The 25,468-nt window shown below is 49.0% G+C and overlaps 2 protein-coding genes across 2 annotated transcripts in view; one reads left to right on the top strand and one right to left on the bottom strand.

The window, feature by feature from the left end:
* The window catches only part of SPC24 (SPC24 component of NDC80 kinetochore complex), a 9,035-nt gene extending 8,750 nt beyond the window's left edge, over positions 1 to 285 (top strand). The window contains exon 6 of the mRNA XM_081894890.1: positions 41 to 285. Coding sequence (XP_081751016.1) covers positions 41 to 147 — 107 coding nt within the window. The 3' untranslated portion in view covers positions 148 to 285. The remainder of the gene's footprint in view (positions 1 to 40) is intronic.
* KEAP1 (kelch like ECH associated protein 1) lies at positions 274 to 25,468 on the bottom strand. Its single transcript, XM_081894276.1, has 6 exons — positions 25,372 to 25,468; positions 11,139 to 11,793; positions 6,637 to 7,322; positions 3,526 to 3,731; positions 2,169 to 2,345; positions 274 to 1,429 (listed from the first exon to the last, which is right to left on the bottom strand). Exons 2-6 carry the CDS (start codon positions 11,679 to 11,681, stop codon positions 1,266 to 1,268), a joined length of 1,776 nt encoding a protein of 591 aa, XP_081750402.1. The 5' UTR covers positions 11,682 to 11,793; positions 25,372 to 25,468; the 3' UTR covers positions 274 to 1,265.

The following is a 25,468-nucleotide window of genomic DNA, read 5'->3' as shown; positions in this document are numbered from 1 at the left end:
GAGACATAATGTTTTTTTCCTTAACCCTTTTTGCCATCAGTTCATTATGGGCCAGACATTGCTCAGCCTATCAATCTTGACAGCAGCCAACACTCGCGCAGCTTCATCTGCGACTACCTGTGGAACCTTGTGAGCACAGCCTGGTGAAGAGGAGGTGACCCTTGACGTGAATGTACAGTGGCTTTACCTATTATAGGCGATCAGTGTTTCTTTCCCTGTTGTAACGTTTGTCAGAGCTGTAAATAGAGCGCAAGAAGAAATAAACTTTCGTACTAATCACAAAAAGTTGCTTTATTTGTGTGAGAAGTGTAATTTAAAAACCAGTTCATTTCAAGCCAGTAAGTTTGATGGTAAAAACAAAACCAATTGATGCAGGAAGCACCCTGGCCACGCACTTCTCATGGGGTGGCAATAATTCAAAAGCAGCCAGGGCCCACCTGAAGTCTTTTTAGGGTCCTGTTCTATGTTCACTTACCTTGCAGAACTATCAGCCACACAACTATCTGCCCAGTTTTCTTCCTTTTGCAGCATTCTGTCAAAATTTCCCAGTTTGAATAGGGAACTTTAGAAAAATCCAGACTTGAATTTGATGTCAAACTGTCTGTTCAACAAACATTTCAAATAGGCAGGAATGCTCTATTTACAAGGTATTCCCAAGCGTTCCATGCAAAGGAGACCCCCACCCCCAATAATTAGACTATTCCTTGCCAGACATCTGGAAAGAAGGGCACTGTGAACATCAAGCTCTCTTCTGCAATTCTCATAGGCAGGTTCCTTTTTTAGACGATTCCCAATACAGTCATACCTCATGTTACATTTGCTTCATGATACGTTTTTTCAGGTTGTGTCCTGGGGTGACCTGGAAGTACCGGAAAGGGTTACTTCTGGGTTTCGCCGCTTGCACACAAGCTCAAATTGCACCGCACACCTGCGCAGATACGGCACTTCAGGTTGCAGACTTTTCATGCTGCGAACGGGCCTCCAGAATGGATCCCGTTCGCAAACAGAGGTACCACTGTACTAGAATGAGGCAGGGTCAATCGTAAATCACCAGATACACTACCCTGATAAAAGCTCAGAGCAGGGACAGTTCTTCAGAGTCACTGCCCCTCATAGGTAGTTCAAATTCAGTTTTGAAGTTTTGCTCATCCTTGGCACTTTTCCTTGGTCCTGGCAGAAGAGAACTTAGCACTAGGCATGTCTTAATACTGAATCTTCTCCCATTTGTTTTCTTTCCTCCATTTGAAAGGAAACTCTGCACTCTCTTAGCAATGGCAGTTCTCATCGCCCTGTTTGCGGCATGGCTCCATGGTGACGGCCACCCCCACCCCACTCCGGCCTGATGTCATGTGGGTCACCTCGGTCCAAGTATCGGTGGTGGGATCATAACATTCAACACTATCCAGGAAGGTGTGACCATCATAGCCACCTGCATGGGGAGAGAGCCAGCAATTAACACACACAAGAAAATCAAGCGACCATGTCCAACTAATCGCTCCCACCATGCCTGTGCATAGGTAAAAAAGTTAAAGGCCCCATGATGTTTAAGTCAAATGTGACTATGGGGTTGTGGTGCTCATCTTGCTTTCAGGCCGAGGGAGCGGGCGTTTGTCCACAGACAGCTTTTCGGATCATGTCACCAGCATGACTAAACCAATTCTGGCACAATGGGACACTGATGGAAGCCAGAGCGCACGGAAACACCGTTTACCTTCCCACTGCAGTGGTACCTATCTATCTGCTTGCACTGGCATGCTTTCAAATTGCTGGGTTGGCAGAAGCTGGGACAGAGCAACGGGAGCTCACCCTGTTGTGGGGATTTGAACTGCTAACCTTCCGATCGGCAAGCCCAAGAGGCTCAGTGGTTTAGACCACAGCAGCAGTAGGCTTGTGTTAGCACAATAGCTGCGACACCCCCATATTGGCTTGGGAGAACCCTGGGAACAGCATAGGGGATATGATTTCATAGGGAAAGCTGAAGGAGCGATCTGTTTAGCCCCACACTGAATTCCTCCCAGTGTCTTTATCCAACATACATATGATCATATTCTCTTTTAAAAATATAGATATGCTAATGGGGGGGGGGAGCTATGCCAACCCTGTCTTCTGCAGCCTTTTGTCCTTTTGCCACATCCCTCCCAGCAGAGAGCTACCCTGGCCATGCTTACCCAAGACGTAGATCTTGCCCTGGTGCACAGTGACCCCTAGCGCACTCCGGCGGTGGCTCATGGGTGCCGCAAAGGACCAGGTGCCCGCCTCCACATCATAACGCTCCACGCTGTTGAGTTGTAGTGTGCCGTCAAAGCCCCCCATGGCATAAATGCAGTTATTGAGCGCACAAACCCCTGTGGGAGGAAGCAGCCGTGTTAAGACAGACTAGCCTGACCCCGACTCATCCCACCGTATTCAGAGGCCCCACAGATATTTACGCAGTGTCTCGTTTCAAGCAGTACGTGTGAAGTCTTTTGGCTTACCTAATGATGCATAAGGCATTGTTTCCCAGAGTACCACCCCCCAATTTTTGCATGGCAATCAGCAATAAGGAGATTTAAGACCTCGCTGACCAATCGCCAGTAGGAGACGGCTGCATTACTATTGCACAGGCCTCTGCACCAGGAGGGCCGGCCCATCAGCAAAACAAATGGGCCTGTGAGTGCCATGCGAATACTCATCTGCGCTGCAGCTGCACTTCAGCCTCTAGCCTGGGGTGGGGCACCAGATGTTTTCAGACTACAAGGCCCATTGTCATCAACCATTCACCGTGCTGGCTGGAATATATGGGAGCTGGAGTCTGGCATCATCTGGCAGGCCACAGATTTCTCCACCCGAGATTTAGCTCATCACTGGGAGCTGCTGCCAGGACCATATAACCTAAAGTACCTACATTGGCTCCCAGTACCTTTCCGAGCACACAATTCAGAGTGTTGGTATTGACCTTGAAAGCCCTAAATGGCCTCAGCCCTGTATACTGGATGGAGTGTCTCCACCCCCGTCGCTCAGGTCAGAAACAGGTCCAGCAAGGGTCTTCTGGCGATCCCCTCGCTGCGAGAAGCAAGGCTACAAGGAACTAGACACAGGGCCTTCTCCGTAATGGCACCCTCCCTGTGGAACTCCCTCCCATCAGATGTCAAGGAGATAAAGAACTAAACAACTTTCCAAAGACATCTGAAGGCAGCCCTGCAGAGGGAAGTTTTTGATGTTTGATTTTGTTTTTAATATTTCGTTGAGTGGCTGGGACAACTCAGATGGATGGCCTATTATTATTATTATTAATAATAATAATAATAATAATAATAATAATAAACCACTACTACTAACACCACTGTCAATCTAGGATGCCCACAAGAGCAGTTGGGAAATTCAGAGAGTAAAACCAAATCTGATCCCTCGACCCAGGCAGCACCCGTGGCCAGATGAGAGCAAAGGGAGCGCACCTCCAATCTCGGCGCAACCAGCAGAGAAAAGACAGCCTTGGTGAAGGTTCTGGGACACAGGAACCCAATTCCATTCCATCGCCCCACTTACCTGCTCCACTCCGGATGGTATTCATTGGGGCAATCATCTCCCACGTGTCCCGCTCAGGGTAATAGCACTCCACTGAACTGTGGCGGCAATTGCCATCGAAGCCCCCCACCGCGTACAAGAGACGGTTCAGCACAGCCACCCCGACACCAATGCGACGGGTGAGCATGGGCGCCACTAACTGCCACTCGTCCCGCTCTGGCTCGTACCTGGAGGAAGAGAGGGGAGGAGACGCCTCAGGGCATGTCGACAATGTGTGCGCCTGAGCAAGGGGCTCAGCCTAGCACAGAGATAAGCAACTGCAGGGAGGGGGGCACCAAATCTTGGCTCCTGTATCCAGAGATGCTGCGGGAGGGAGGGACAGCTGCAAAAGACAGGACATGCTTGCAGTCCATGTTGGGGCACGAGGCCCTGGCCCCCCAGCACTTCCACAAAGCCATCACTCCATAAAACTAGCTGCTGGCCAGGAAAGGCTGCATTTCACACCTGTTCAGATTCAAATAAGCAGCTGCCACCACCCTCTTGTTCCTAGGGCCTCCTCCAAAAGGTCACAGTCAAACAACAGCAGATGAGCAGAGCCCCTGTGTAGCCCAAAGGTCTCCCCAAAACTTGCTGGGGGCAGAACCAGCGTGATTGGTCAGTTAAGCATTTTTTACTTGATCTAGGGGGGAGAGCTGCCCTCCTCTGGCTGCGCCCATGGCTATATTTCCTTAAAGGATAATCTGTAGGGAGCCACATGCCGGGGGGTGTGGTGGGATCAAAACCAGGCGTAAGCAGGGCCTGCACAAAAGGTGGGTCCTTTCTTCTGAACATCACTCCATAAAACTAGCTCCATAAAACTAGCTGCTGGCCAGGAAAGGCTGCATTTCACACCTGTTCAGATTCAAATAAGCAGCTGCCACCACCCTCTTGTTCCTAGGGCCTCCTCCAAAAGGTCACAGTCAAACAACAGCAGATGAGCAGAGCCCCTGTGTAGCCCAAAGGTCTCCCCAAAACTCAAGGGAAGATTGTTAACAGTCGGCACAGAACTAGATATCTGGCTTCCATCTGAAGAGAAGATCAAAACCCTCCTGGTTTCAAAGGAGCAAGGAAATAACTGAAAGGCAAATTTCTGTTCCTGGACAATTCACCAGAGGCCTCTCTGCTGACACCACTTCCTTTTTCAGGGGTTTCTGAACAGTCTTAGTCTCTAGAAACCTGCACTCTACACACTGCCACCCCTCCCTCTGGAAAGTTGCAAGGTCCTACTTTAAAAGTCATAGCCAAGGCTGGCTGTGTATCTGGCACCCATGCTCAAAACTTGGGTTTTAGAGCGCATTTTCTCTGTTTTTTCCTTTTTTTGAAAAAGCAAGGATCATTGGCCATGTGACCAACCTGGGTGAGGCACGGTGTAGAAAGAGCGACAGGAAACAAGTGAATTTTGCTCCTGACTCAGAGGGGAACCACCTGCAGTCTGTTTACTGTCCTCTGACCTCCATGCTGTCTAAAATGGGACAATCAAAATGGCCGCTGTTTCCTCACTCTTGGGTATCTCATGCCAGTTCCCCAACACCTCAGATCGAGGGAAGCAGGTCTGCAGGTACCTTCTTCCAGGTCAGGGCAGAGTGCCAGGGCTTCCTTTGTGGTTCTTTCAGTTATCAGCAATTCTGAAGCCAAGCCACTTCCTGCCACCACCCTCAAAATAACCTTCCTGTTGACTTTTCTTCACTTGCAGGCACCTGGGAGAAAAAGAGCACCCAGGCAACCCTGTTGCCTTTGCAATGAGGTCATCAAATTGCCATCAGCTTTGAGTTGTGCATGCTGCTGGCACAGACAGTAGCCTCCTGAGAAACCACAGGCCCTTGCCAACCACCCAGTACCTGTGCAGGGGAGAGTCCCACAGGGTCATGCCAGATGGGCAGACGCCCAAGACTGGCGATGGGGGATCTTCGTATGTCCAGACACTGATGGACTGCAATCACCCTCATCCGTGACCCCTGGCCACTACTGGCCGGGAGTTGGGAGTCCAGCAATGTATGAAGGACCACAGAGCTCCCCATCCCTCCCTAGACTCAGCCCCCTTTCCTGTCTGGGTCATACTCATGGGCGTAGCCAGGATTTTTGTTAGGGGGAGGCAGAACTTGGTTGGGGGCAGAACCAGCGTGATTGGTCAGTTAAGCATTTTTTACTTGATCTAGGGGGGAGAGCTGCCCTCCTCCGGCTGCGCCCATGGCTATATTTCCTTAAAGGATAATCTGTAGGAAGCCACATGCCGGGGGGTGTGGTGGGGCCAAAACCAGGCGTAAGCAGGGCCTGCACAAAAGGTGGGTCCTTTCTTTTGAACATCACCTTCCCTTTCCCCCCCTTTCCCCACCAGGCTGCCCAAGGAGGGGCAGATCACTCTTGCTAGGGGTCTGAACTGACTGCCTTCCCATTCCTGCAATATTCTCTCCCTTTCAGCTCCTCCCCATCCCTCCCGAGTGTATCTGTCCCTTTCCAAATGTTCCGGGGTGAGAAGGTGCCCAATTTAAACAGCACTAAAGGTAAACCCACAGCTGCAAAGGAAGAAGCAGGAACACACACACACACACACACACACCCCCCCCAGCTGTGATTGTTCCTCTGCAGCCTTGGATTTGCTGCTCTGGAGCAAAGCACCGTATTTTTCGCTCTGTAAGACGAACCCAACCATAAGACGCACCTAGTCTTAGAGGAGAAGGACAAGAAAAATATTCTCTCCCTCTCTGCGCAGCGCCCCTTCAGTGAAGCGGGAGGAGAAACAGAGCCCCTTCCATTTCTCCTCCCGCTTCGCTAAAGGGGCGCTGCGTAGAGAGGGAAAGCTGTGCAGCGCCTCTCCAGCAAAGCAAAGCCAGGAGAGCAAGAGGGATCGGGGCGCACCGATCCCTCTTGCTCTCCTGGCTTCAGGGATAGCCGCCCGAAGCCTCCGGAGCGCAGCGGGAGCGCTCCTGCTGCGCTCCGGAGGCTTCGTGTTGCTTTCGCTGAAGCCATGGAGCCTGCATTCACTCCATAAGGCGCACACACATTCCCCCTTACTTTTTAGGAGGGGAAAAGTGTGTCTTATAGAGCGAAAAATACGGTGCTCTTGCAGGGCCCTGTTTCGCACCCACCCCTTACCTCTCCACACTGTTGTGATGGTTGCTCCCGAAAGAGCCGCCCACCGCGTAGATCATGCCATCAATCACCCCCACGCCAATCCGGTTGCGTGCCACGCTCATAGGAGTGCAAGGAGACCACTGGTTCGTCATGGGGTTATAGCAGTCAATGGCGCTCGAGTCCATGTTGCCGTCGTGGGAGTTGTTCCTCCCGCCCACCGCGTAGAAGAGTCCGCTCACCACGCAGCTAGCCAGGCCGCTGCGGGGCACCTCCAGGTCAGCCAGTCGAATCCAGGAGCCGTCGCAAGGGTTGTAGGCCTCCAGGTAACTGAGAGACCGGTGGTAGTAGCCGCCCGCCGTGTAGATGAGCTGCCCCACTTTGGGCGCCCGGCAAGACACATCCTTGGTGGGCTTGTGCAGGGTGAGGTCCTGAAAGATCTTGGCCAGGTAGTCCTTGCAGCGTGAGTCCGACTTGAGGATCTCGCACTTCTGCAGCTGCATCTGGAGGAAGTGAGGGGTGAGCGAGTGGCAGCGCACGGCCTTGAGCAGCGCTTGGACGTAGAGCCGCCGGTTCTCGCAGTCGTACTTCACCCAGTTGATGCAGGCGTGGAAGACTTCCGACTCGCAGCGCACGTTCAGCTCGTCCCTGCTGATCAGCGTCACCAGCTGGCAATGCGAGAGGTTGAAGAATTCATCCTGCTTGGAAACCTGCAGTGGGGTGGGGGACAGAGAGAGACAAAGGACATGACAGCAAAACTTTGCAGGAGACGTTTTGCAGATTTGCTAGAGCCCTTCAACACACGACACTTTCCTTGACCGCTCTGCAAGAGGGAGCAAAGTGCCTTCTGGTGCTACGGTGAGGCCACAATGAGTGGTGCAGGAGAAGATGTTTAGAGCACCCTTCTCTCTCTCCTCTCCACCCCACCCTCCAGCCAAATAAAAGAGTCCTGGGGTGGGGTGGTGGGGTATGAGATTTCTGAGGCTCTCAGATGAGCAAGGGGCTGCATGAGAGATTACCGTATTTTTTGCTCCATAAGACACACTTTTTTCCTCCTAAAAAGTAAGGGGAAATATCTGTGTGTCTTATGGAGCGAATGCGTGGTTCCTGGAGCCAAATTCACCATCAGATCACATAGCATGTCCATGGCTACAGCCTGCACCAAAAAAATTACACATCCGCTGTTTCGTGGGGCCACAGTGGCGCAAAAACATGGTTACAAAGCACAGATCCACATGGATCGTCAGGATTTTTGGATTGGGTCACCCCAAATTCACCGTCAGATTACATAGCATGTCTGTGGCCACAGCACGAACCACAAAAATCAAACATCCACTGTTTCATTCAGAATATTTATTTTTTTGTTTTCCTCCTCTAAAAACTAGGTGCATCTTATGGTCAGGTGCATATGATGGAGCAAAAAATATGGTATGTTACAAAGCTCCTTGGCTGCTGGCGGTGGTTTTATGGAACTAGCCTTTGTTCCAAGGCCTCTTGATACTGCAGTTGCTAAAAGGACTGCAAGAGAATTCCTAGGAAGTGAAGGAGCAGATTCTACCATTACTGACCACTCTGCTGGGCCATCTGCCTGAGAAAACTCTTGGAAGGCAATGGTGAAGCTGTTCCCGTCTTTGCTGTATCATTGCTTGAGCTGCGTCACCACGATGGCAATGGGCTCATCAGCACATTTTCCAGCATCACCTATGGGGTCGGGTGGCTGCTCCCAGGCACATCAGATGAATGCTGAGGAGTAAATTAGATTCAGCCTGCAAGGAGTAGTACTCCCCAAACTTTTTCAATTTGGTGGGAATTCAGCTTCCAAAACCAGGGACCAGGAGGACCATAAGCAAAATCTGAAAAATGTAAAGAGCCTTTTGGCATATTTTCTCGGATTGTTTACATCTGAGAAACCAGCCCATCTCTGACACGGCTCTTCTTTTATTTGGATTTTAATCAAGTACTTATTTCACCTTTCAGGTGTGAGGGAGATGGAAAGTTTCTTATATTTAATCCCAGACGTAAGAAACCAAGGACCCACATTTCCTGGGTGGCAGCTTAAGTCAGCAACAAAGATTTTAACTCCCCAGTCCTTGCGTCTGTTAGAAGGGTTACAAGTTGGGCTGTTGGAAGGTGGTTTCTATCAACTCAGGCCTCATAGTGGAAATGCATATGCTAGAAATAGTAGCATAAATGCTTTCACTTATTTAACAACACACTTTTGGGTTATCCCAAGCACAGAGGTGTTCCATCTTCATCACATCTACGAGACCAGTAGTACAGAAATGTTTCTGTACAGTCTTTATGTTCTTTAAGATAAAGGTAAAGGGACCCCTGACCATTAGGTCCAGCCACGGCCGACTCTGGGATTGTGGCACTCATCTTGCTATATTGGCTGAGGGAGCCGGCGTACAGCTTCCGAGTCATGTGGCCAGCATTACTAAGCCACTTCTGACGAACCAGAGCAGCGCACAGAAACGCCGTTCACCTTCCCGCCAGAGTGGTACCTATTTATCTACTTGTACTTTGACGTGCTTTCAAACTGCTAGGTTGGCAGGAGCAGGGACTGAGCAATGGGAGCTCACCCCATCGCGGGGATTTGAACCGCCGACCTTCTGATTGGCAAGTCCTAGGCTCAGTGGTTTAACCCACAGCGCCACCCGTGTCCCTTATGCTATTTAAATGTTCTTAAATATTTAACATTTATTTCTTACTCAAAGAGGACCTACCAAATTCTTACCCTCATGAACTCTATCCAGGCATTTGCCTGAACTTGTTAAGACTTATGCAGAGGGCCAGGAGCTCCTCTCAAACCTTTGTGTGCTGAGTGCAAATGGGACCTCTAAGTACTTTCTGCTGAATATGTGCAGAAGTCTTGGCACAATGGGGAATCCTGATAAGGCAGGCAGGCTTCCAGATCCTGCAGAGGCTTCGAAATGCATTCACTGGAAGGCAAAAGGAAGCAGCCGCGAGACCTTTGTGCCCAACATGCAAAGGCCAGGAGGAGCCAGCGTGTTGGGGGACCCCTGCTGAGAGTGGAGCTTGACTGTGCCCCTAGGGAAAGAAGCACTGGGCTGCTTTGCACCCAGAAGGTCCCTGGAATCTATGGGGAGAGACAGGAGAAGATCCTGTCTGAAACCCTGGAGAACTGTGGCCAGTCCATGCAGACAATGCTGTGCCGATGTTCCTTTTCCCTCTATAAACCTTTTAACCATTGCAGCTTTAGGCAAATCCCTGTAGAGCGTCAGTGTTCATAGAACTTCCCATAGGAGCCAACATCTTCTTGCAAAATAAGACAAATTTTAGAACCGGGGAGGATCTACATATCTGGTTAAGAATAAAGGCTGTGTAAACAGCACTTGCATGAGGCAATGGCACCAGGTTCAGAAGCAATGGCGTTAGAAAGTCCTTTAAGAAATGGCTTGGATGCACACCCCAAGTTTTGGGGAGGGATAAGCTTGTTCCTGGGACACGGGTGGCGCTGTGGGTAAAACCTCAGTGCCTAGGACTTGCCGATCGCATGGTCGGCGGTTCGAATATCGGCGGCGGGGTGAGTTCCCGTCGTTCGGTCCCAGCTCCTGCCCACCTAGCAGTTCGAAAGCACCCCTAAGTGCAAGTAGATAAATAGGGACCGCTTTATAGCGGGAAGGTAACGGTGTTTCCGTGCGCTGTGCTGGTGCTGGTTCGCCAGAGCAGCTTCGTCACGCTGGCCACGTGACCTGGAAGTGTCTTCGGACAGCGCTGGCCCTTAAGTGAGATGGGCGCACAACCCCAGAGTCGGTCACGACTGGCCCGTACGGGCAGGGGTACCTTTACCTTTACCTTAAGCTTGTTCCTGCTGCCACTAAGCACCCTCAGCCTACATAACTATTTCTCCTTACTTCCCTTTTCTGTTGAGCCAGGCTTTGGCCTCTCAGTTATGAGACCCTGTTGTCACAAACAAGAACATAGTGCAGCCCCACATTTCCACACCAAGTTTGGAAAACGGGCAGAATGCAGGGGTGGTGACAGAATTCAGCTTCTCACGAGTTTAAGGAGCCTGAGAAGGAGACTCCCTAGTTTCTGTAGAGCTGGAATATGACAGCGGGGAGGCACTGCTTGGTGAATTTCAAGGAGATGGGGAGTGTTCCTACATGAAGAGGAGTAGCAGATTACAGTGGTACCTCGGGTTAAGGACTTAATTCTTTCCAGAGGTCCGTTCTTAACCTGAGACTGTTCTTAACCTGAAGCACCACTTTAGCTAACGGGGCCTCCTGCTGTCGCCGTGCTGCCAGAGCACGATTTCTGTTCTCATCCTGAAGCAAGGTTCTTAACCCGAGGTACTATTTCTGGGTTAGTGGTGTCTGTAAATTGAAGCATACGTAACCTGAAGCGTATGTAACCCAAGGTATCACTGTACATGACAAAAGGCAGCCCAATTCATATTCCTCCTGGAGCAGGAGCAGCAGCAGTTATCTCGTGTGACCAGACATTCCCCCACACCCAGAGCATCCCATCCCATGCCCCCCCACCTTTGCATGGGCACTCACCTCCCCAAAATTCATGTAGATGTACTCCCGCGCCCGCTGGTGCAGCTCGGTACAGCCAATTTGCTCGGCGAAGTTGGCGATGCCAATGGCATTGCTGGGGTCCAGCTGCTGGGCCAGGAAGGTGCAGCAGGCTTTGACCACGCTGTCGATCTGGTACATGACGGCTCCGTTCATGACATGCAGGACGCACTTCTCGCCCACCGAGATGGAGGCCGTGTAGGCAAACTCGATGAGCCTCTCCATCACTTTGGGGTGGACGCCCTCGATGGGCACAATCTCCATGCCCTGCTCCCGTAGTCCCATGGTGAACATGGCCTTGAAGACGGGGCTGGAGGAGGCCAGCACGACCTTGTGGGCCTGGAAGTCGGCCGGGGGCATGTTCTTGTACTTGACCCGCAAGGTGACGTCGCAGAGCTGCTGGCTCAAGCGCAGCTGATTCATGATGCTGAAGGCTTGCTTGGTGTGGTCCTCCAGCGTGTAGCTGAAGGTGTGGTTGCCATTGTGCGAGGGAGTCACCTCCGCCTTGCACTCTGGGGAGTACATCACAGTTGCAGCCGCACACTCATCGCACGAAGGAACAGAGGAAGAAGCAGTGGTGGCGCAAGCGGCCAGGCAGCTGTCTACAGGGTCCCTGCAAGCAGCCAGATCTCTGCACCTGCACAAAGGACAGAGAAGCCGAGAGGTCTGGTTAGGCGAGGTGTTGAATCACGGGGAACATCTCCCTCTTCAGGTTTCCATCCACTTCTTCCTCAGCCCTTTTGGTTCCGGCAAAGGACAGTCCCAAGTATGAGGAGTATGAGGAAGCTTTTTCATTTAGGAAAAATGAGTCAAAGAGAGTATCTCACTTGGAGCTCCATATCCGAAGTCCTCCTTTGACAGAGAAGGACGTCCTATGCAGCTCTCATGCAATTCTCTCAGATTAGCAAGACGCGGGTGGCACTGTGGGTTAAACCACAGAGCCTAGGCCTTGCCGATCGGCCAATAAAGCGAGATGAGCACCGCAACCCCAGAGTCGGTCATGACTGGACCTAGTGGTCAGGGGTCCCTTTACTTTACCTTACTATGGACCCCCTTCCCTTCTCTAGGAGACGCATGCCAGAGGCTAACTGAAGCTCATGCGTACTTCTCGTGTCCTCAGTGGACCATTCCATCCAAGGACACCATTCTGAGTGTTTTTTCTCTGTTCCGTCATTCAGTGTTTAATCTCTTACAAATACTAATGTCATTACTACATGGATGAGAATGTGCTCGCGTTAAGAATACACTCTAGAGGACACAAACGTAAGGGTCCCTGAACAGCCAACCTCAAATTGTGAGTTACCCAGCAGTATAGATATAGCTTCCACACCAAGGCAAACTGTGTGCTGTGCTCCCCCTGCCCCAAATCTTGCCATCTTCATCATTACTTCTTGCTACAGATATAGCTCCCCCCCCCCCAGTTTCAAAGCGCTTTGCGCACAGCAAACGTACAACAGCCTTGTGAGGTGTGCCTTTCTTATTAGCTCAAGACTGCAGAGGGCCGGAGGAGGGGGCACAGAGGCTAAGGCCAAGGGAGGGGGGTTTGGCTACAGTGCTCACATTCAGGGACCCTCAGGAATCTTCCATGGGTCCCAACATGACTGGCTGCTGATGCTGGACCTGGGACCCCCGTGCAGGCGGCTGGGTGTGCAACAGACAACCAGTTCTATTATACGCAGTGCCCCCTGGCCTCACACAGCTCTGGGGTGCTGTAGTGATATTGGGAAATCTTAGCAGGTTAAAACTTTGGCTCATGCAAGAGAAGAGCATTATGGGAAAAAGAAGCCATAGAATGCTGGGAATGCATATCTAGACTTTCTGACTTTAAAAGTGTGAACTGGTCATCTCCTTCCTACAGGAAAGAGCTTTTCTAGCTGATTTGTGGGTCTTGACACCTGGCTGTCTGGGACGCAGATTCAGAGTGAGAGGGTTATCTGGCTAACTCAAAGAATCTGGTTTTTCTTTGGGAATGCTTTAATCTTCAAGGCCTTTTGATAAACAGGATTCAGCTGTCAAGTCTCCTGACAAGCCTGAGTTATTGTTCCTCCATGTAATCATTGGCGAATGGTTAATTAATCTAAGGGACTGATTGGTTCCTAAGTTTTGAATCCACATGGGTTCAAGAGGGATAAAACCTTAGGAAACTTGCAATTTGCAGACCCTTTGGCAGCCCACCTCACCTGGCCATGCAGAGGGCCTGTCCTGATGCCCGGAGGTGCAGAATAAGCCAAGAACTACTTTGAAACACCACCGGTATTAAATTTACGGCATGTAGTGCCTTGAAAGAGAACATAATGAAAATGATCTATAGGTGGTACATGACCCCAGTCAAACTTGCAAAGATCTACCATTTGCCCAATAACAAATGCTGGAAATGTAATGAGGCTGAAGGTACTTTTTACCATCTTTGGTGGACCTGCCCAAAGATTAAGGCCTACTGGGAAATGATCTATAATGAAATTAAGAAAGTCCTTAAGTGGACATTTGTTAAGAAACCGGAGGCTTTTCTCTTGGGCATGGTCGGCCAATTGGTACCAAAGAAGGATAAGACATTTTTTATGTACGCAACCACAGCAGCGAGAATCTTGTTGGCAAAGTATTGGAAGACGCAAGAACTACCTACTCTGGAAGAATGGCAGTCGAAGGTGACGGAATATATGGGACTGGCAGAGATGACCGGCAGAATCCGTGACCAGAGGAAAGAGACAGTAGAAGAGGACTGGAGGAAATTTAAAATATATCTTAAAAATTATTGTAAAATTGTGGACTGATAAGATGTCAAGGGGTAAGAAACAAAGAATTACAGCTGTAAATCTTAAACTTTAAGAAAATTTAAAAGGGACTTGATTAAAAACAGAATGATGAGTTGCTCGAAAAAAAATGGCAAAATAAGGATGTGGTGAAGGGAAGGTATGGGGAAGTCAAATTTTTGTTGTATGTCTTTGATGTTTGTGTCTTGTCTTGTATTGACCTTAATATGTGTAAAAACCAATAAAAATATTATAAAAAAAGAACTACTTTGAAACTATTATGCTTGCACTTCTGTTCTTGATGTGAGTATAGTTAGTCATATTAAACAATGTTTTTAATTTCTGTTTGGGATTTGTAAGAGATGTGCCAACTTTTATGTTCTGCATAACCTTTCTTTTTAATAAATTTGGGGAAATGATTTTTTCCCTGCCTTTGTCTTTTGTGTCTTTCTGCTGGGGAAGCTGAACTAGTGCCTACTCCACTTAGTCGCCTACCAGAGCCTGTTGGATTTCTGCCTGTGTCACTAAAGTCCAGTAAAGACTGAAGAGTAATCTTCCTCCTTGGGTTACTTTTTGGGACTGTCCTGGAAACAGAGATGTGGTGGCAGCAAACTACTGTTCTGTTCTATGTTTTGAAAAAGCTTTCACGCGCCTGTCTCTCTTCCTGCCGGGTCCTGCCGGATTTGGAGGGCGTGTTGGAGAGGTGCAGAGCGCGCACAAATGCTACAGGTGCTGTCGGGAGTTAAGAAATTGAGGTGCATCCTCTTTCCTTATGTGATTAAACAAGAATCCCCTCCCTCATGAGTCAGAATTGTCGTTTTAAGGACTTAAGCTGTGGATTTAAGGTTGTGTGGAGATAAACTTTCGAACCAAAGCATGTTTTAAGAAGAGCGTGGAATGTATAAGAGCTTTGGAATGACGCAGTTTAAAATGCCGTTGCCATATTGGGAAGTTTTGTCGGAGGTCTTGAGTCTGGGAGGAGAAACAGAGAAATAGAGCTGTTTATATATTGTGGGTGAAACTCCTCAGAGGGACTTAAGAGTGACAGTTTTATGAGATCAATGATGGAAAGAGCGATGTTATTTATGAAGGTGGTGATATATGGAAACCATCTCGATTTGAGGATTGGAAGAGCGGAAAATTCACACAGGATTATTATTGGTGTTTATCGGCTTAAGGAGACTATCAGAAGAGATCATAAAGAAAAAAGAGAAAATATATGAACAAGATGTGATGTGGAAACAGCAAGATAAGACTGGATAGAATTATGAACTCTGTTTGGACTGATTTGGATTGATTTGGACATTAACGCAGAAGCAAATAGATGATCAGAATCCCCCTTCGGATCTTGAAATATGGGTCCCCCCCAACAAAATTTAAAATTCGGCTTTGTAATTCGGAATTTATGTGATGTGATTTAATTTGATTTGATTGGTCGGTTAATAAAAATTATTTTAAAAAAAGAAATTGAGATGCATCCATCCACCTCTTCCTCCCTCCAAACTGACTGATTCATTCATTTCCCCTGTCGGGGAAAAACAGGGCGGGCAACTTGCAGTCCCACTAGATGACGTCACCAGCAGGGCAAGCCCAACGGCAGGCGGGTACTGCTGGATCTGGCCCCAAATGGCTCACCCAAGTTAGAGGAGTGAGATAACAGGAAGCCAGATTTCTGTCCCATATCTCGCTTTGAAACAAGCCCCCCTCTCATTGCCCAGGCCTAGTTATTTGTGGGGATTTTCTCCCTGTGCATTCTGCAACCTCTGTAGGAAGGAGTCCACATACTCCATTGCCCCATGGGATTAGGAGCAGAATAGAAGGGGAGGGCTTGGCATCGGTGCTGAAACACCTCAGAAGGGACGGATTTCCTACAAGAGAAAAGCAGCTCACTGGAGGAGGAAATTGTGCAAACCGTATGTAACCCCCTCCCTGCTTCCTTAGCAGAGACAGCGCTGTGTGCAAAACAGATATGCACTCAATAGTGAGAGCAGGGCAATCTCCATTCGTGGCTGGCAACCAATTCTTCATATCTGTGGGGGAAGCAGTATTTTCTCCCTCTACGTGTTCCCTCAAGCAAAACCAGAGGTTCATCCACACTTCCATTAGGCATGCGTCCTCTTTCGTCCGGGACGGGGGTGGCGCTGTGGGTTAAACCACAGAGCCTAGGATTTGCCGATCAGAAGGTCGGCGGTTCGATTCCCCGCAACGGGGTGAACTCCCCTTGCTCAGTCCCTGCTCCTGACAACCTAGCAGTTTGAAAGCACGTCAAAGTGCAAGTAGATAAATAGGTACCGCTCCGGCAGGAAGGTAAATGGCGTTTCCGTGTTCTGCTCTGATTCGCCAGAGGTGGCTTAGTCATGCTGGCCACATGACCCGGAAGCTGTACACCGGCTCCCTCGGCCAATAAAGCAAGATGAGCGCCGCAACCCCAGAGTCGGCCACGACTGGACCTAATGGTCAGGGGTCCCTTTACCTTTTTCGTCCCACTGCTTCCCCTAGGAAAAGCCGCTGTTTACTGATGAACGGAATAAACGTCAATTGGGTTTTCTGAGGACTGACGTTTGTTCCGATTCAGCAGTAAAACCATGGGTTTTCTGGGGAAAGCGGTGGGACCAAAAAAACAAAAAACCGTCTTGGGCCTGTGTCTAGAAATCACAGGAAAGTGTGGATGAACCCCAGAGAACAAGCAAAAGCTTCCTTTTAACCTGCTGGCCCCCATGCCCTTGATATAATGTCTCCATAATGCCCCTCAGCTGACTGTTTACTAGCCTTTGGCCTGTCTCACCTCCCCGGAGAGAAGAGCCAAGAGTTGCTGTTCTCACCAACGAATGAATGTGGGTGGGGAAAGAGGCAGTTCAGAAGGAAGGGGTCAATGTGTGTTTTCTCCAGACGCAAGGCCGATTCACTGGCAGGAAATCATTCCCTGACCTTCCCTCAGCCACCCACACCTCACTCCAGGTCAGGGTGGTTCAACATGTGGCCCTCAATTCCTTTTTTGACGGCCCTCAGCAACATCTGACCGCCCCCCTCTCCCCTGCCCTCCCCCTGCCTTCCCAAAGCCTGGCACCCTGCTTAACTGGCAGGGCGAGAGCGGGTGTCAAATTTTGGCCTCGCTTCTCACCTGCCCCTCTGCAGCAAGGCAGCCTTTGGGTTCCCTGTCAAAGTACTCTTGTGGCCCACGTGGTACAAAAAGTTGGGCCGCCCTTCTCCAAGTTATCAAGAGGCCCCTCTTAAGCTGGGAAGGCAAAGTTATCAAGAGGCCCCTCTTAAGCTGGGAAGGCAAAGATCAGAGACCAACATCACCCAGGCTGAGAGGATCAGAAGCACTCTCTGTCCCAACTTAAGCAAACAAAGGGTTGGCCACTTAGGGCATTTTGCAAAGGTGGTGCCTGCAAATCACTCCATCTCTGTGCTGCCCTTCTTGAAAGGAAAGGGCCTACAAAGGCCAAGATGGAGTCACAACCTTATCTTCTGCTTCCTCCTCCATCTACTTCAGAGTCACTTGAAGCAAGGGATACAGAATGCCTCAGAAGAGGGCATGAAAAGCAGAAACAAGTCAGAAGGGTGGGGCAGGAATGTGCAAAAGGATCTTACTAAGTGCCAGAAAACCTGGCAGAAAGTATGTTGGAGAATAACAAGGCAAGAAGTCCAGGACTGGAAGACACCACCAAAATCCCAAACTGTACTGGGAACTGTGGGAGGAGTTCCTCCACAAGTGGGGCAGGAGAACTCCTGGCTCCTAAGGCCCATGAAGCAACCAGACTAAGCTCTTGCTACATTCAATGTAAAACGAGAGCTGTGAAAAAATTCAAAGGCCGCTGAGAAATCTAAAGTTCGTGTGACTCCAAAATCCAAATTTTAAAATTTCCAAAAATAAACACCTGGCTTTGAGAGGAATGCCAGCAATCAACATTTCACTAGAGTTGTCATAACTGGAAGAGGACAAAAAAGAAGATGGCCCAAGCTGCTGCCAGCCTGAGCCAGGGAAAGAGGCGCACGAGGCTGCCGCCGTGCCCGCAAGCCTCTTTCCCCGGCTCAGGCTGGCAGTGGCTGCGGCGTGCAGAGGAGTCTGATCCTCAGCTGCATGAGCCAAAAACTTGGACATTTCCTTTAAAATGTAAAAATCCACCTGGATGAGCATGTTGGTGCCCAAAACATTTAGGTCCTAAAAATATACCCTTCAAATGTCAAAAGGCAGAATAAAGAGATGTGACTTCAGTATCCTCTGGAAGCTGTAGTGGAGCTACCAGACACACCTCTGTGGGGAATTCCAGAATCTCGGGGAAGTCACAGGGAATGGGGTTACTGGGCTGTTCTTGCTTTTATTTTTGTTATATATTTTGTGTTTTTTAAATTGTGATTTTGTGTTGTGAGCTGCCCTGAGATCTGCCAGTATACATACAGTTGTATACAGTGGTACCTCTGGTTATGAACTTAACCTGAAAACGTTCTTAACCTGAGGTACCACTTTAGCTAATGGGGCCTTCCGCTGCCGCCGTGCCGCCAGTGTGCGATTTTGGGTCTCATCCTGAGGTAAAGTTCTTAACCTGAGGTACTACTTCTGGGTTAGCGGAGTCTGTAACCAGAAGTGTTTGTACGCCCAAGGTGTTTGTATCCTGAGGTACCACTGTATAAATGATGATGATGATGATGATGATGATGATAATAATAATAATAATAATAATAATAATAATAATAATAATAATAGGAGGTCCTCTCCTGGGCCAGCAGCAATTGCAAACTTCTGAAGGCAGAGGAACTACCAAGAGGGACCCCTCTGCTGATATATATAAATAACATGAAACATTAGAAACAACAAATAATGGGTATTGGTCAAAATCCTCTGTTGACCTTAAGATCCAAGAGGGTCTGCAGGGAAGATCCTGGACTGTTTAAGGCATTAAACACCAACACAGGCACCGTGGATAGGGACCAGAAGCAAATTGTCAACCTATGCAACTTTTTAAAAACAGGATTTACAGTGGTACCTCGGGATGCGAACGGGATCTGTTCCGGAGCCTCATTCGCATCCTGAAGCGAACATAACAAGTGACGGCACGTCTGCACATGCGCGGGTCGCGTTTTGCCACTTCCGCGCATGCACGTGACGTCATTTTGAGCATCTGCGCGAGCGGCGAAACCCGGATGTAACATGCTCCATTACTTCTGGGTTGCCGCAGAGCGCAACTCGAACGTGCTCAACCCGAAGCACATATGCAATCTAAATGGAATCCCCACCAATAACCAGACTGCTGCATTTTGGACCGACTGAAGTTTCCAAGTCATCTGAATCCAGTCTAGAGTAGATTCAAGTAATTCGCTTTCTCCTGAAGCTGAACTGCCACCACTTGCTCAACCACCTTGCTCAAAAGGGGGGGGGGTGTAATTGCCACTGGGTGATAGTTGTTTTAACCCTTCTGGGTCAAGGGGGGTCTGCTTAAGAAGGGGGCCCACCAACGCCTCCTTTCTCTCTAGTGAAGCATCAACCACTTCCAGCCAACCCCCTGTGGCTAGTTTTAAGAAGCCAAGATGACCAAGGGTCAATGCTGCTATAATCTAAACTGATCAAGCTTTAACGCTCGTATAGGAACAGATGACAACAGTCTATACACTCACTTCAACCTATTTATGGACCCTGAAGAACAGACGGACATTGGTGCGACACGACTGTCCAAAGATAGCAGAAGTAATTTTTCAGGTCTCTGCTTAGTGCAGGCTGCCAGACGGAAGGAACTGCTGATATTAAACGGCAACATAGAGGGGGATCGCCCCGGGGAATATACCCATTTTTCCAAGGCTGGGGGAAGTGTTATAGATTATATTCTATTCTCAAGATTCGCTCACAGCTTTGTAAGGAAGTTCCAAGTGGGCCACAATACTCTGAGTGACCACCTACCTCTAATTTTAGAGCTTGCAGGTCGGCCTTTTGACTATTCTATTGCTGAGCCACAATATATACCTTCTGTAAATTTGGGTATACTTGCTCCCAAAAGACTTAAATGGTCCCCAATATTGAATGAAAATCTAACCCTCCTCCTTCAGTCAGCGGAGTTTAAGCTTATTCGCTCCGCTATTGTGTCAGGCAATTCAGTAGATGCGATTATGGAACGCTTTAAATCACTTTTGGAAAGATTGAAACCCCATTTAACAACAGTGATACATAGCTCCGCTACAAAGAGGGCAAAGGACGGAGCTAGTTGGTTTGACCTGGAGTGCAGGCAAACAAGGAGACAAACGAGAACAGCCTACCAGAGATATAGGAAATCAGGGACCGCCATCCTACTTAATGCTTATATTTATCTGAGACGGTCTTACAAACAATTATTAAGGAGAAAGAAACTGGAAGCTGAACGAGCCGCATGGCAAAGTTTGGTTAAGGCATCGCACGAGAAAGATACTACTTGCTTTTGGCGAACCATATCTGGTCTACTGGACCAGGAGCGCACTAATTCCATCTGTACAGTGGAATCAATGGAGTGGTTGCGCCATTTTCAATCTTTGTTCTATGACCAGGAAGCCCAACATCACAAACTATGCATCCAATTAGAGGACCTACCCCATTGGCCACCAGTAACTGTAAAGGAAGTGGAGAACTTAATCGCACAATTAAAGAACAACAAGGCCCCAGGGAATGACTACATCCCTGCCGAACTTCTGAAGTCCAACATTGGCTGGTGGGCCCCCCTGCTGGCGTCTCTATTTTCTTGGATCGACTCAACGGGTTTACTCCCAGATGGTTGGACTGAGGCAATAGTTATTCCAATCTATAAAAAAGGACCTATGCCAGACCCGGCGAGTTATAGACCAATCAGCCTTCTGCCTATACCCAGCAAACTATATGCCAAACATCTTTATATTAAGCTAACTAGCTGGCTGGAAACTGAAGCTATTCTAGCGGAAGAGCAAGCGGGTTTCAGGCAAGGCAGATCCACCATAGACCATTGCTTCACTCTAGCCTATTTAATTGACAAATATGCCAAAAAATCCCGTGGGGTGCTATACGCAGCCTTTATCGATCTAAAGGCTGCTTTCGATTCAATTCCACGTGCAAGACTCTGGGATAAATTGAGCACATCAAGTATAGACAAAAGACTATTATTTCTGATCAGCTGTTTATATAAAGACACGGTGCTGTATGTAAGAACTTCGTTAAATGGCCATCTTATAGGACCAGTTCCTGTCAGCAAGGGGGTCAAGCAAGGTTGCATCCTGGCCCCAGTTCTATTCAACTTTTACATCAATGATATGGTTAACTGTTTGTCATCTCCGGACTTCCATGCCCCCAAACTGGCTGACAAATCAATATCAGTGCTTTTGTATGCTGATGATGCGATACTCCTATCTCGAACAAGAATAGGCTTAAATAGGCTCATAGGTGAATTTTCAGCATACTGTAGGAGAGAGCAACTGGCAATAAACTATCAGAAAACCAAAATCATGGTTTTTGCAAGGAAATACAGACAGTACAGCTGGAGGATGGATAACCAGACAATTGAACAGGTTAAAGCCTTCAAATATCTGGGTATCGTTTTCCAGTCGACCGGGTCCTGGGATGTCCATCAAAAATGTGCCAAAGAAAAAGCAGCTCAAAGTATTAAGATGCTGTCCCGCTTCTTTTACACGAAGGGGGGCAGATACATCCCAGCAGCCTTTGAAGTTTTTCAAGCAAAACCTCTGGCGCAGTTACTGTATGGGGCACAAATCTGGACGGGGAACCACTGCTCCAGTCTTGAAACTGTTCAGTCTAAATTCCTAAGGCAGATATTCGGCGTCCCCTCCTGTGTTCCAAACGCAGCATTACGACTCGAGGCCTGTCTTCCATCTGTAGAAACTCAGACCTGGCAAAGAACACTCAACTATTGGCTTCGTCTTAACCTAAATCCACCCGGTCTACTGCCTCTAGTAATGCAAGACCCTCACAAAAGCAAGTGGTTCAAAACTGTGCATCAAAAACTCCTTACATGCGGTCTGCATTCGCAGTCCCTACTATCAATGGGCCTCATTAAAGCAAAGAGTCTAATAGGCCACGCCTGAAAGACATTGAACGGCAAAACAACCTGACTATCTTAAAGAAACTGTGCCCATGGTATACCTACTTTCCCCCTTCCCATTTTGACTCTCCAGCTTCATATTTGTTTAAATTAACCATCCCAAAATATAGACGTGCCTTTACATTGGCTAGATGGGATGTTCTTCCTTCTGCTGTACTCGAAGGTCGTTACCAAAAGACTCCATTTGAAAAACGACTCTGCCCATGTGGAGATGGTAACACGGAAACAGTGTCCCACGTCCTCCTATCCTGCCCCCTTTACAAAGACCTAAGGAATGAGATTATTACTCCACTCATTCTCTCCAACCCCGGCCGTTCACAAGACACTACACTGTATTTTCTCTTATCTGATACGGACAGTCAGATAACAGAGAAGGTCGCGAGGTACATCGAGAGAGCTGTGAAATTGAGGGCCACCATCTGAGTGACAGACTTGTTCATCTGACGGACCTCCTTCTGCTTGTTCTTTTCTTCCTTTTATTCTTACTTTATTTTTAATTCTTGCATAGCTGTGGCCTGTTGGCTTTGCTAATAAAGTTTTGATTGAGATTGATTAAACTGATCAAGTATAGATGAAGACAGTGCTCTAGACATCTCCATGGGACTTGGCATCCAAGTCTATCCGAAACTAAACAATATTGTCCTTAAAGTGCCTTGCAAGTTGTTACTGCAAACCTCTGAAGGTGTCAGAGGTACACTCTCTCGGCCAGGTGACAAAAGCCCATTCACCACTTGGAAAAGCTCTGCCAGAAAACTACCTGCGGGCACATCTCTCGCATCTTTTCAGCCCATCAAATGTGCTTGGAGAGCTCTAAGAAACTGCAGACTATCAAGGACTCTCAGCATCAGAGGTACAGAAATCACACTGTGCAAGGAAGAGCAGCAGCTACGTAGAAGTAGGGACTCAAATGTTATCCCAGCCTTACTCTCATTCTGATGGGTTTTGATTCTAGTAAAAATAATGTCAGAGGGGTACTAACTTTTGCAGGCTTATTCACGAAGACACATCACAGCTTCAAAGTTTGATTCAGTAATTAAGAAGCTAAAGCCTTACTTACTCAGGGCCAGTTTGAATAGAGTAAGGCTATGAGTTAAGACCACCTTTTTATGTTTGTTTCTCCTTCGAGGTTCTAACGTATTACCTTGATGAAAGAAGAAAATGCAAGTGTGACAGGTGTTCTTTGCTCTGCGAAAGGAGTGGTTTCTCTTGTTTATTCGGTAAAACAACAGTGCCCTCGGTATTTCACAAATGCAACAGTATGGAGGGCTTTGCCTATAAGCAAGTGAGAGACCCAAGGTTTCAGATCTTTTGCTGCTATTTAGGAAGGAATGAAAGACGCTCCTATCGCAGAGGCCTTAAAATTCAGGAACTAAGCTGGGCAACTTGGAAGACCGTGGATACCAGTATCTCCCAATGGGGTCTTGCTTGTTCATTTCTTTAGGATTTGACTGTCAGGGGTGGGAAACAATTCAAAGTGTTGGTGCTGACCTTTAAACCCCTAAATGGCCTCGGCCCAGTATACCTGAAGGAGCGTCTCCTCCCCAGTCATTCACTGAAGTCCAGCTCCAAGGGCCTTCTGGCAGTTCCCTCACTGCGAGAAGTGAGGCTACAGGGAACCAGGCACAGGGCCTTCTCGGTGGTGGCACCTGCCCTGTGGAAAGCCCTACCATCAAATGTCAAGGAAATAAGCAACTATCCGACTTTTAGAAGACATCTGAATGCAGTCCTGTTTAGGGAAGTTTTTAATGTTTGATTTTTTTATTGTATTTTTTATATTTTGTTGGAAGCCGCGCAGAGTGGCTGGGGAAACCCAGCCAGATGGGTGGGGTATAAATAATAATAATAATAATAATAATAATAATAATAATAATAATAATATAATATGTGTGGTGAAACAGCCTATAAGTGATTTAAGTAACTATCTTTAACTTTAAGTCAAGTAAAAGGCAGGTACAGTGGTACCTCGGGTTAAGTACTTAATTCGTTCTGGAGGTCCATTCTTAACCTGAAACTGTTCTTAACCTGAGGTACCACTTTAGCTAATGGGGCCTCCCGCTGCCGCATTATTCCTCTTCTCATCCTGAAACAAAGTTCTTAACCCGAGGTACTATTTCTGGGTTAGCGGAGTCTGTAACCTGAAGCGTCTGTAACCCAAGGTACCACTGTACAGTCATACGTCATGTTATGTTTACTTCATGATACCTTTTTTCAGGTTGCGTCCTGCAGCAACCCAGAAGTACTGGAAAAGGTTACTTTCGGGTTTCGCTGATCGCGCATGCGCATAAGGCCAAATTGCGCCATGCACCTGCGCAGACACGGCGCTTCAGGTTGCGGGCTTTTCATGTTGCAAACGGGCCTCTGGAACGGATCCTGTTCGCAACCAGAGGTACCACTGTACTTAGTTTACAAAAAATTCTTATAAAATCCATTGACCACTTTTTCCTTTCAAGCCTCAGTGGGCAGCAAGTGTTTTTTTTGGGGGGGGCACTGCATGTAGGTGCAGGAGAGTAAGAGGGGGAGTTGTGAGCTGGCTCCATTGTGGTTGGCAAAGGCCTACCACCATCCTTCTGCCAGGGAACTGCAGCCCAGTTCTATGTACACATTCAGCAGTTTCTTCCACATGCCCCAAGCCTACTCGAGAGGAAAAACTTAGGCTCCTGTGCCCTGATTCCCCCAATTAATTTCTGAGACACACAAGGGGAGCCTATGCCCCTCCTCCCTGCCGGCCATGCTGTCTGGGGAGATGGAGTCTGTCGGCAACATCTGGAGCTGACCCCTTACAACCTGAGGCGCGTATGCCCTGGATGCACCTCCAGGATCCTGCACCCCGAGCCAGATCCCTTGATGACATCACCAGGGATCCCGGGCCACGCCCATCACACGGGACACCCTTCAAAATACTGCCAGTTGTGCCCGACCCTAACTTTCTCCCTTCCCCGCCCCGCCCCCTCTTACAACCCCACGGTCCAAGGAGGCGCCTCCCCATAGCCAGCCACCCTCTCCAGCTCGCCTACCTGCCCCATAACAAAGGCACCAAACTCTGGCCGGGATGCATCTTCCCACCAGGTGCAAAGAGCTCAAGCAAAACCGACGAAGGCAGAGCCCCCTCCCGCCCCTGCGCTTTCCTCCTCGGGGGCCTGGGAGCCCCCACCCCATATGCGCGCCCCCCCCCCGGCTCGCCGCTCACTTTCAGCCGCATTAGGAGGTGTTGGTGGAAGTTAAGGATAGGGGCCTTGCTGAGCGGAGAGCAGGCGGAAGGCCTCCCCAGCCCGGGCACGGCTATGGGGAGCCCGCAGCTCGGGCCTGAGCCCAGCCCCACTGGCGGCCCACGAGACGAGAAAGAAGAGTGGGAAGCAACAGGCCGCCCTCTGTGCATGTGCAGAAAGCGGCGCGGGGGGCGCGGCGACCACTCACCCGCCCGCGGCTGCCCTCCTCGCCGCCGCCGCCTCCCTCGCCGTCCGCCGCCGCCCGCGCGGGCGCTCCGCTCGCCCTCCATTGCGCACGCCGCCGC

Source organism: Podarcis melisellensis (genome assembly GCF_964234715.1).
Source record: "Podarcis melisellensis genome assembly, chromosome: 17".
NCBI lineage: Eukaryota > Metazoa > Chordata > Lepidosauria > Squamata > Lacertidae > Podarcis > Podarcis melisellensis.
Note: the sequence above shows the minus strand (reverse complement) of the source record. Positions and strands in the feature narration are given on the sequence as shown.